At 45.9% G+C, this 12014-nt stretch overlaps 1 protein-coding gene across 4 annotated transcripts; it reads right to left on the reverse strand.

The window, feature by feature from the left end:
* Nucleotides 1-1313: 1313 nt before the first annotated feature.
* Nucleotides 1314-11053, reverse strand: HMGCS1 (3-hydroxy-3-methylglutaryl-CoA synthase 1). 4 transcript variants are annotated; one of them, XM_084305194.1, is made up of 10 exons: nucleotides 10954-11053; nucleotides 7767-8224; nucleotides 7311-7436; nucleotides 6644-6808; nucleotides 5785-5953; nucleotides 5482-5652; nucleotides 4660-4766; nucleotides 4191-4316; nucleotides 3482-3645; nucleotides 1314-3080 (listed from the first exon to the last, which is right to left on the reverse strand). In XM_084305194.1, the coding sequence occupies exons 2-10, from the start codon at nucleotides 8212-8214 to the stop codon at nucleotides 2988-2990; spliced, it is 1569 nt and encodes a 522-aa protein (XP_084161320.1). In that variant the 5' UTR covers nucleotides 8215-8224; nucleotides 10954-11053; the 3' UTR covers nucleotides 1314-2987. The 4 variants fall into 4 exon arrangements, with proteins under 4 accessions (XP_084161320.1, XP_084161319.1, XP_084161321.1 ...); XM_084305193.1 differs by lacking the exon at nucleotides 10954-11053 and adding an exon at nucleotides 9021-9082; XM_084305195.1 differs by lacking the exon at nucleotides 10954-11053 and adding an exon at nucleotides 8735-8770.
* Between the last annotated feature and the right edge of the window lie 961 nt (nucleotides 11054-12014).

Genomic DNA, 12014 nt, shown 5'->3' on the forward strand with positions numbered 1-12014 from the left:
ACAACTCTACCACTGCAGATCAGAACAGTTTTCACAGAGAACAGTCAATCTGCAAACAACTGTAAATTCTTAAAAAAAAAAAAAAAATCATCTTCTTAAAAATTATTCAGCAAATTAAACATAAAATGTAATTAGAGCTTTAAAAAAGAAAAAAAATAATTATAGAAAGGACGAGGCTGTTGTTGACGATGGTTCTTGATTTGTCAAATTCAAAAAGGCAAATTCAGATATGCTACTCTAACCCTGCACATGTGGCTGCAATTTTCAGTGCATAACTGGTTGGGCTGCCATCTAACCTTCTGACATGTTCCAGTATTTGTATGGTTCTCACAGTCTACAGCCGTTTAGAACCCAGTTGTGCTCCAATAAAGAAACAAACATAAGCATACTCCAAAACTCAAGTACTTTTAAATTCTCACTTTAGCACTGGGCATCCCAGGGTAAGCTGAGCACTGTGGATACTAAGGTGTGTTTTCACACTGAGTATTTCAGGCTTGTACTAATTTCTGCCACAGTAGTTTGGCAACAGAGGCTGGTGAAAAAATGATTTTGATATTCATGAAGTTGGAAACCTGACAATTCCAATTTTTCTGAGTGGCACCAAGACGTAGGTACTCCTACCTTCAGCTTTAATCAGGCATTTTGATCAGCAACACCAGCAGCTCCGATGTAAATGGGTACTAGCTGTCCTCTTGAACACACACAGCTGAAATGCCCATGCTGACAGGCAGAGCCTGTATGGTTTTAGTTAAGACAGGTAAACCAATGCAAGGTTTGGAGAGGTACAGCTGGTGTCCTCAAATTTAAAGGCGGGATGCCTTATCTATTATTAGGACCAATGAGATGATCCGTTGATCTTGAAAAGAGTAATTAATATAAATGAGCAACAGAATGACTCTGAAAAGCCACCCATGGAAAACTGTGCTCAACACGACCCAGGTAAGCACAAAGCAAGTACTGATTCCCTTTCACTGTGTATGTGAGGAGGAGATAAAGCGATACCGTTGTTCCTAAGATAGTAATAATATTGGTTGTATTATATAAGCTGGGAATGAATTCCTCCACTACAAAAAGTTTCCATACAAAAGCATTTAAGTTATCTTGAAACACAGCCCTAAAATAGTGATTTCCCACCAGCCTCGACAACCCTTTCTTTCCATTTGTGTAATGGAATGATATCAAGGAGAAAGATCCAGGAGGCCCACACAGCTTGCGACCCCCACACTCTGGGTTTTCACAAGGTCAGTTTCCCCTTTCCTGTTAAAGATAAAAGGCATCCTGAAAACCCAACAAGTCAGCACTACTCCAGCAGGTTTCAAATATCTCAAACTTTATTTTAATAAAGGATCAGCCACACAGACAGTGAGGGTCTGTGGTTAACTTTCTGCGCCAGTAGCTCAATTCTTGGCTTGTCCACTGCCAGCAATGGACTTTGTTCCATGGCAATTTTTTTTCTGGTGCCAATACAAGTTTCATGAGGGCAACCTAAACCAAAATGCTTGCAAACACTATCTTCATGCATCATTGCTCCGTAACTTTCAGCAGAACAAACAGATTAGTATCCATCAATTTATAATAAACATCTATTTCACCAAGGCTTGACTGTACAAATACAGCAAGTTACCAAATCCTACTGAGTGACAGATAATACAAACACTTTGTTACACAAAAAAAGATCATGATTTAAACAGATGAATCATTTCTTGCTACTTTATATGAGATAATGTAGCTTTGCAGAATTAGCAAAGAAATAAAATTCAACAAAACATCATTCTGTACATTAGCTCAATTAAATATATAATACAAGCTTACAAGGCTCATGTCATAGTTCATTACCAATCTGGGCTTTAAAAAGCTACCAGAATGGAATCCCCATTAGAACTGTGTATCTACCACTTGCAAAAATGGATAGCTTGCATACTGGGGGAAAAAAAAAAAAAAGAAAGAAAAGACCCCACTCCTAGGACATCACCAATAGTGAGAAGGACTTCAAAGTACAAAGCCAAATCCAAAGTTAGAAATAGTCTCTTAGAAATGTATTATATAAAGAACAGTGAGAGGCCAGAGTTCCAGACAAAATGATCCTCCTCCCTTTCTTAGTTTGCCAATTAAAACAGCTCCATAATGTCTAAAAGTTTTATTTGAAAATTCTGCTGCTTTAAATACTTGTTATAGTTAAATAATCCTGAAAAGTGCCAAATCAGTAAGTCCAAGAAATATACCTCTTTTTGTTCTTTAGAAGAACAATAGTCTACCTCCCTTGTCATTCCTCTGTCCTCCCAGGCTAATGTGATTTATAAGGCAGGTAAAAAAAATGCACAAAGTGGGTTTTAGGTGGAACCTCATGGTAACTAACATTGTTAGTTACTGTCAGCCTTGTGGTCCTTGATCCACTATTTTGATAGGGGAGAGTGATTTTATTCCAGTGATGAACATTACTTGGTTCTGTATCTTTTCCAAAGCAAAGGGGGTGAGGAGAGGTAGACTGGGAGAAGAAAGGGAAGGTGATAAAGGGCAAGAGAAGTGCAGAATTCAGAAGACTGACTACTTACTGTCAAGGCACTGAGAACCCTAACATTAAAAGCTTGGACTATTTTGCCACGCACTTTTGCATACAAGTAGAATTTAAGTGTAGGTTTCAAGCCATTTTACGTGGAAGAAGCAAGCAGAAGATTCACTTTTTTTTCCTATGTATAAAGACCTTGTAATAGACTGCAGCTACTACTCAGCAATTAAAAAAATTCAGACATGTTAAAGAATCCACAAAGCCCCTAGCAAGTCCTATTATCTCCAGTATATTAATGATTTTAGTGTCCTGAAAATACTATAAATATCAGCACACTGCATTAAGACAAATCCTTTCAAGGAGTTTGAAGGTTTTTCATCCCCAAGTAAGTACTACTGTACAATGCAACTTCAGTACTACTGTAATCCTTTCTTTCACCCTACCCTCACACCTTTTCCATTCCCCACCTCACAGAGGTATCTTAATGCTCCCCATTGGAAATGGCAACAGTAACGCCTTCAGATTCTGTTGTTGCAGGGATTCTTGGCACTTTCTTAGCAGGGCTTGGGATGTGCTAAGAAGAAGGGAAAAAAGACATTAAATACAGTTTTCTAGTTCATGTACATTCAATACTTCATGGCTAGTCCAACTCTCAAACAACATTCATGCTACACTGGATGGCTTGGTTTTAAGTCATTCACATCCGTCATGCTTCATGCAAAGCGATCATGTGAAAACAGCCAGTTTCTTCTTGTTTCATTCTTGTGCAGTTTCATTCTTGTTATGATGAAATGTACTTTAAAAAAATCCATTATTTTTTTTTAAACTTCTGGCTTGTATGTTACATATTTTAACAAAGCACTTAAAATAATTTGTTAAATCCCTTCATCTTTTACCATACATGCACATGCTAAGACAACCACATAAACCGTTCCACCATTTACATCAAACTTTAAAAGAGCGCACAGTGTTCACCTCATGAACAATGCCTGGGTGGACAACTTCAACTCCTGCCTCCAGAGGTCCATCACCCATGATTGGGCGTCGTGCATAAGTTCTTCTGTGTTTTTCATCCACACGCACAAGGTACCATGTTCCCTCAAAGAGATCTTCTACAGAACACTGTGGAATATAGTTGGCTGCAAAAATAAAAATAAAAATAAAAATAAAAAAAAATAAACACATCCTGTTAGTTGGTTCTTGGTGAGAGTTTCATTCAACACTGGCCTTTACATGTTGTAGTTTAGAAGTACTAAGACAGGAAAACTTGTATCATTTGGTTTCATTTCATTTCATTCCAATGAATACGAGCTACAGGAAAGCACTTTACAAGCTATAAGGAAGTAGAAAGAGTTGGACATCCTCTTCGTTACATAACCAAATCATTACAGCTGTGCAAATTAAGTATTTTGCTGTAGAATTAGGAATACTGGAATACCAGAGTACTGTGTTTAGCTCTAGGGCCCCCAACATACAAAGGACATGGACCAACATGGACCTATTGGAGCAAGTCCAGAGGAGGGCCATGAAGATGATCAGGGCACAGGGCATTCTGACCTAGTGGAGGTGTCCCTGCCCATGGCAGGGGAGCTGGAATCAGATGACCTTTAAAATCCCTTCCAACCCAAACCGTTCTGCAATTCTATGATTACGGTTCTATGATACACGCTTATGAAGCTCTTACCCAAGTGATGAGTTTCCTGTCTGATCTTCATGTTTTCAACAAAGACATCAGGTGCAATACATTTTCTTGAGTCAAGTCTTGTTTTAAGATCAGAAAGGCTGGCAGTTATTTTGTCCAGTGCAGAACCTACAACATAAACCCATCATGTACCATTTGCACCAGTGCCAAAAGCTGCACACTAGCATGTTAGCATAGCAAGACTATTCAAAATATTCTGCATTATAGAAGCAAAGTTTCTAGTTAGGTATGAATATTCCCATTTACTTGAGAAAAACACTTGTAGCATTTGAAAAATATTATCTATTTGCCTAAAGAGTCACTTAAAACATACCCTGGAGGTGGAACATCTTTAATGTTACTGTCATTAAGCACTGTTCTACAGATTTACTTAGGCTGATGGGTAATGTAGCAAAGCTTTCAGAGGTGAGCTGTGCAAGGGAGTTAATTAGCATCTCTTCGTTTCACTCACCTGGAGTGGCATCCTGTGTAACTCTGATGGAATACAGAGTAGCAGCAAAACCAGAGCCATATGAGAACACACTAATTCTCTGTCCTGCAAGATGCTCTGGAGAGTACCTGCAAACCAAACAACAATCTTTTATGCTGAGAATTAAGTCAAGATGCCAGTTTTAAATAACCAGAAAGTGCAGCTAGCTTAGAAAAAGCAGACATCAGATTGTATCAACTACAACGGCACATTTAGCATGCTATGCGCATAAATGAGGGCTTTTTAAAGCAAGATTTCAAACACTGCTGTTATGAGATGATTTTCAAGGCTGCCTACGCAAAAACAAAGAGCAAAGAAATGCCCAGAATATGATCATCTAGAAGGTGGCCAATTTTCATTCCTAAGTGTCCTAAAGCCTAAAATGAAACATCACATCTTGGAATGCAAAGTAACAATACAAGAGACCCAAGATGAGTGGTTTAATTCATATTTAGCATGCTTTTTTAAGTCTCAGTGATGGGAAAAAAAAAAAAAAGTTCAGTAAATACATGTATTACTTTCCTTTTATTATTACAGGGAAACACAGAAAGCATTCTGGTTCTGTTTCCTACTATGGCAGTGTCTTTTGGGGAGGTTAGGGGAGAGAAGGTTGGGAAAAGGTACACCACCTTACAAGTAAGATCCTACTTAGAAAGGCAGTAAGCAGTGTTTTATATTAGCTTCTGACACAAACTTTGAATCCACTTGTCACTTGAACTAGTTGTGTATGCGGAATAGTTTTGTAACATTTTATGTGCTTACATATAAAAAGCTATGAGGTTGGTTTTCCAATTTTATACTTACTGGGCTAGAAGAGAGGCAAGGCAACCGTAGACTGAAGGGGTATACATATTTCCATTCTGATTGGACACAAGTAATGAAGCTTTGGTTTTCTGATTGAAGAGCTCTGCACTAGCTTTCATAAAAGCTTTTTCTACATCTCTGTCAAAATATGTATCTTCAAGTTTTATATCCCTATTACAAAAAATAAATAAATGCAGGAAAAAAAAAAAAAGTGGTCAGTAATAGGTAGAGGAAAACGAAGAATATCTTGCTTGTTTACCAAATTAAGACTATCTGAACAAGTAAGACAGCAACCGTTCTCACCTGAAAGCTTCCAGCCCACTGAAAATGCCACTTGCTGTCTCTGGGTTCTGGTCACTGAGAAAGTCATTCAGCAGCAGTCTAGCCACACTCTTCTGCACCAGTTTACAGTAGGGAGAATGAAAGATCATGAATCCAAAGTCATTCAAGGTGAAACGTCTGTCTGTTCCTTCTGGAATTGGCAGAAAAGTTGTAACACAACTTATTACTTGTACTCACTTCAGCTATTAAAGTAAAACAGGGGGATGGCACGACTTAGTCATCATAACATGTCAGCATACAAAAAACACCTCAAGACTAACTCTTCCTGGCAAACTCATTTAAAACGCTGACAAAACTTCTGTTTAAAAATTAATTTCTTCCTGATCTTGTGCACCATTGAGCAATGTTTATTCTTCTGGCAGAAAAAGATATAAGCTTAACAGAAACTCAGTATTTCTACTGAGCGTTTTGAAATAAGAAATACTCTGCTTGATCTATTTAATCTTCAAATCTATCCTTCTTAATAGGGGTGAAGCAACTACTAAACATGGGAGGATAAAATATCATCACTTTGTATTTAAATATTAACCTCAATATTTTTTAAGAGCCTTGGGGGAGGGAAAAACAACACACTCTGAAACAAGGTATTTATATTGCCGCAACAAAAGCCTGAAGAGACTACTCCTTATTGATCATCAGATACTCAGTTATAACAGTACAGAAATAACGTGTTTCTTTAGGGGGAAGAGCAAACATTTCAACCACCTCAGAAAACACAAGCACAAAAAGGGAGGCAGTACTCTAGTCTTTAGATTGGATGCTAAAACCTGAAAACACGCTGTTTGTGTAATTATACGTTCCAGTATTTGTGGCTACATACCCTTTTGCCACTGGGCATGGATTTTGTTGCGATAGACAGTATAGCAGCGATCTAACGCACTGAGGTAGCACTGTATAGACAGTTTGCCATCAACAACAGGGTATTCGGAGACCATGTCTGGCTTATAGAAGTCATAGGCATGCTGCATGTGGGTTCCACGCAGTCCTGATGGAGAGAATTTGACAACGTTGAAAATTATTTTATTCAGCTTCTGTGAGTCAGTTTGAATACATCACTTTACAAATGTGGAAAGCAGCAAATATTTGGTCCCAGACAGACAGGTTTTCTTAGCACTTCAAGCCCTTCTAGGTAATGTTTCACACAGTTCTCAACTGCCTGCAACTCAAGTACAGTAGGCTTGAGCATCACAAACACATTAACAAGTCATTTCTTCTTGAAAATAGAGTGCAGTGCTTTGTTATTCGGTTCTAGCCCACACTTTGTCAACTTTACAGGAGAATCTCCTAGTACAAAACAGATGGAAGCACCTCTAATTGGTTCTTGCTGTGTACTATAGGGGGACTTGGCCAAGGTAGCCAGAAGGAGACAACCTTCTGACATTAGTGGGGGTTAATCCAGCCCTCCAGCAACCCAGAGAAACAGGGGGCAGGTTTCAGAATGGATCGAGTATCTGGCTGAATGGTATTTGTTTTCTCACAGGACTCACCTCTCTCAAAAATCAAAGGAGCATTTGGGCCAATGAGCATAGCAACAGCACCAGCTCCCCCTGTTGGCCTGGCGTTTCCAGCGGCATACACAGCAATGTCTCCAGCGACAACAAGTGCGTAACGCCCTGTAAAAACACCAAAGTAACAATGTGAATTAGCCAAGAATCTAGATTTTGCTACCCATCAGCAACTTTTGGGATTTGGTTACTTCAAACCATTTCACTTTTCTGTCAGCTACCGAATTTCGCAGGAAAAGACCAGTGATGATTATCCATGCTGTCATCTTCTGCATGCAATTAACTAGTGGCAAATGCCCAGTGGGTTTAAGACTTCAGAAAGAATTAATATAGTTTATCCTCTGGATTTTATACAGTTAGGCATAGACACTGTAATTATAAGAGATTAACCAACAACAGAGAATGATGTAAATTTGCAGGAAAATACCCTGAACTTACCATCCCAAGAACTGGACTCAATCCAATTAACCGCATTAAAAAGAGCAGCAGTGCCTCCATAGCATGCATTCGTGGTGTCGATTCCTTCTACATCTGTATTACCAGATTCTTCAAAAAGTTGCATCAGGACAGTCTTTACAGATTTGGATTTATCAATTATTGTCTCCGTTCCAACTTCTAATCTCCCAATACAATCATAGGAGAGGCTGTTCCTCTCCATAAGCTTCTGAACCACAGTCAAGCTGAGGGAATTGATATCTTCACGGTCAGAGCAGAACCCCATCTTCGACTGGCCTAACCCAATGGTGTACTTGCCGGCATCCACACCATCATACTTCTCCAGCTCTGTCTGGTCAACATACTGAGAGGGAAAATATATTTCTAGTGCAACAATTCCCACATCTTTGGGCCAACAGGATTCAACGTTCACTGGAAGAGACCCAGGCATTGTGGCAGATCTTTAAGGAAAGAAAAGAAAAAAAGGAAAACATAAAAACAACTTGTTTATACACATCTGTTTCTAGAGACCTACTGTGTATATACTTTAAATTTCTGCAGGTATACGGAAAAGGATAATTTTTAGGTATTTTATGAGTTCATTTGTAAAAGGCTAGTCTTGGAGATTTTGGTCTGAGAATACCGAAAACATCATTATCAATTGTATAACATTTTGTATTAAGTTCTTTTAACTGAAAATTCATTTTCAGCACTGGAGACGGGTACATTTAGCTTAAGCCTCGATCACTAAGTATCAATTATTTCAGCGCAGCGAAACCCATGGCAGTGCTGAGCGTCTGAGAAACGAGCCTGTCCATTACCCTATTTCCACGTGCCAGCAGAGCCGCGATCCTACAGGAGCAGGCTGGGCACGCTGCACCGCTTTTCAAACCGCTGCTGATCACGAACCACCCAACTCAGGAATAAACCCGGCCGACACACAGGCCACAGCCTTCCCAACCCGCTTCTACCTTGGCGCTCCACAAGTGCCACAGCGACGCCGGGCTCCGCTCTGCCCCCCCACCCCCCGCGCCCTGCCCGCCCCAGGGGCACCCCGGGCCCTGCGCTCCTCCCCCGGGCAGCGGGGCGGGCCCTCAGCCGCCGCCGGCCGCCCCCCCGTACCCGCCTCAAGGTTACCGGGATCCCCCCCGGTGCCCCACGGCGGGGCAGCCGCTGCCCTCCCCTCCTTTATTTCCCCTTCTCCTCCCGTCCCGTCCCGTCCCCTCCCGTCCCCGCCGCCCCGCTCCCGTCCCTCACACGCAGCGGAATCCCATGGCCGGCGGCTGACGGCCAGGGCGCATGCGCAGGAGTTGGGGGGGGGGCGCCGTGCGCGCACCCGCTCCCGTCCCCAGCGCCGCGGGAGCGCGCGCGGCGTGACCCCGGGCGGCCCCGTGCCCCTGCTGCGAGCAGCGCCACGCGTCCCTCCCGCATCCCTGCTTTATTTATTTATTTTTTTATTTGTTTTTTAATAAGAGACAGGACGCCCAGAGCGGCACCCAGGCATGCTGTGGGCTTCGTGGCTTTCTGGGCGTGCTGCTCGCAGCCCCCCGAGCTGCATTTCATCCTCACGTCGGTGAGGAGGGGAGGGTGAATGAACGCCAGCCACGAGCTGCCCAGGGACAGAAAGCCGCTCGGGGAGCAGCATGCCATGGCACAGGCACCCCTTCCTCCCTCTGCATGGCACAGCCAGCTGTGGGGGCGCTGACACGGTCATGGTGACACCCCAGAGCCAGGCACGATCCTGCTGGCGAGAGGCTGCGATGGTTAAGTTTAGGACAGAGCATCTCAGTTGGAAGGGACCTAGAAGGATGACTGAGCCCCAGTGCCTGGCCACGCCAGGGCTAGCCAAAAGTTATCGAGTGCATGCTGAGGGTGTTGTTATCCAGGTGTCCCTGACGGGCACCAGCCACCTCCCTAGGAAGCCCGTCCCAGTGCTCAGCCACCCTCATGGCAAAGAAATTGTTCCTCACGCCCATCCCGAGCCTCCCCGGCACAGCTCTGTGCCATTGCCACGCATCCCATCACTGGTTACCAGGCAGCAGAGATTGCAGTTTTAATTAAGTTACATATGAGCACACAAGATGAGATGATGGCATATCATGGGCTTGGCATGCCACAGCCCCAGAACAATGGCTTTTAATTGGGTGTTTATTCTGAGCACAGCTCAGTATGCCAGAGGGATTCGCATCATTGGTGAGCTCTGAGGAAAGCACTCTGCTTCAGTGCTGGCCAGTTACAGGACCTGCGGATCAACACCAGCATTTAATTACATGCTGCTCGCCGCAGTTCCCTTGCCCAAGAGCTTTTTGTGGAAGACAACTAAAGGGAGGTAATTTCTGATGTATTCTCCCCAAATACGTCTGGTGTAGCAGCAGCCAGGGCTGTCAGGTTACACCACAGTGTACAACGCTGCTTTACACGCCCACTCTGGTCACTTAAGAAAATGGGACGTGTAGCACCTTCGGAAAGTCACTTGTTATGATGGAAGTTGTCTGCCCTGAGACAAGCAGCCTTTTGTTCCCCTGGTCCAATAGTTAGAGTGAAACGTTACCCCAAAGCACTACTTCTTTTAAAAATCAAGAGCTGGAGATGCTTCGCTGTAAGGCAACGAGGAACCTGCTTTGTTTCGCACCCCCTTGGGGCTCCGCAGGGAATGAATGAGCAGCACCAGCCAGACACAACTTTCCCCTTGGCGTTGCCAGACGCAGAGACGCGTTCTCCCACAACAACCGGCAGCGTTCACCCTCCTTTATTCACAGTGCCACAGCATCGCTGGGGTCGGAAGGGATCCGAGACCACCTGCTCCAACCACCCCCTACCACCAATGTCACCCACTGAGCCATGTCCCCAGGCACCACGTCCAACCTTTCCTTAAGCACCCCCAGGGACGGGGACCCCACCACCTCCCTGGGCAGCCCATTTTGATGCCTGGCTGCTCCTTCTGGGAATAAACATCTCCTATTTCCAACCTGAACCTCCCCGGTGCAGCTTGAGCCCCTTCCCTCTGCTCCCATCACCGGTTACCCGTGAGAAGCGGCCGGCTCCCAGCTCCCCGCGCCTTTCCCTCAGGCCCCCTCGGGCACGGCCGCTCCTGAGGTGAGGCCGTTACCGGCCGCGCGCTCCCGGTGCCGGTACCGGCGCCTCGCCCCGTGGCCGCGCACGGCCGCCCCCCGGCCCCACGGCCGCTCACCTGCGCGAGGCGATGGCTGTGGCTGTGGCTGCCGCTGCCCGGTACCCGCTGCCCGCTGCCCGGTGCCGCCCGCCCGGCCAGAGGAAACGGCGGCAGCCGGCGCGCGGCCCCTTTAAACGGCCCCGCGGCCCGGGCTCCGGCCCTCGCGCTGAGTGGCAGCTCCCGCCAGCCAATCACGAGCGCCGCCGCCGCCCCGGGGCCCGCCCCCCGAGCGCGCCGGGGCCGCCGGAGGAGGCGGGGGGGAATGGTGTGAGAAAGTGACGCGGCGTGGCCAGAGGGCGGCGCGCCAATGAGGACGCGGCACGGGCGGCGGCGGAGCAATGGGAGCCGAGCGCCGCGCGGGGGCAGCCAATGGGAGCGCGCGGCCGACCGCGGGTGAGAGTAGGGCGGCCGCCGGGGCCCGGCGAGGCGAGGAGGCCGCCGGTTGCCTAGCAACGGGCGGCACGGCCCGGCCCGGCCCGGCCCCGCCGCCATTTTGCGGCGTGTGTCCAGGGTCGCCTCAGGGACCCGCGCACCTCACGCGGACCCCACACACCTCGCACGGGCACAGCCCCGGGGGACAGGAGGGCTCGGTGGTCCGGTCCCGGGGCCGGTTTTACAGCCAGGAGAGCCGCAGGGGTGCCTTCCCTGGGCAGCTCCTGTGGCGTCTGGTGGCTGCAGCTGGCAGGGACAACGGCCCCCTCACCTCACACAGCATCAGGGCAACACGAATAGGTTATGTACAGGCTTTAAAAGCAGTGCAAAAGGAAGGGGGAAGCCCCCATGGAAAGCCTTAGCTCCTGCCCTGCTCACTCTGATTTGAGCCTGTCATCGCGCAGTGCCGTGTGTGGTCACGGATTTGTCACGGAACTCTTCATAAAATTGGGAAATGCTACTGAGAAATCGGGAGTTTTGTTTGCAGTTGTTAACTCTGCACGCTGCTGATAAGCTTACGTCAGGCACTGTGCTAGCCAGTTCCCTGTGTAATCCTGGAAAAACACAGTGACAAAATGCAAACTGAACAAGCCATGGCATGGTTACATCCTACAGACACACCGCATCTTCCATGCCTGCAGACCAAA

The sequence above is a fragment of the Netta rufina genome, assembly GCF_964035555.1.
Source record: "Netta rufina genome assembly, chromosome: Z".
NCBI classification, from domain to species: Eukaryota; Metazoa; Chordata; class Aves; order Anseriformes; family Anatidae; genus Netta; species Netta rufina.

Bases quoted from the DNA above. Each gene is read 5' to 3' on its own strand.
- HMGCS1 (XM_084305193.1), bottom strand. From the start codon at position 9,064: ATGCGCCCTGGCCGTCAGCCGCCGGCCATGGGATTCCGCTGCGT. The intron at 7,437-7,766 runs GTAAGTTCAGGG...GTGTTTTTACAG, and splicing joins TGAGTCCAGTTCTTGGGATG to GGCGTTACGCACTTGTTGTC. The intron at 5,954-6,643 runs GTATGTAGCCAC...TGCCAATTCCAG, and splicing joins CCATGCCCAGTGGCAAAAGG to AAGGAACAGACAGACGTTTC.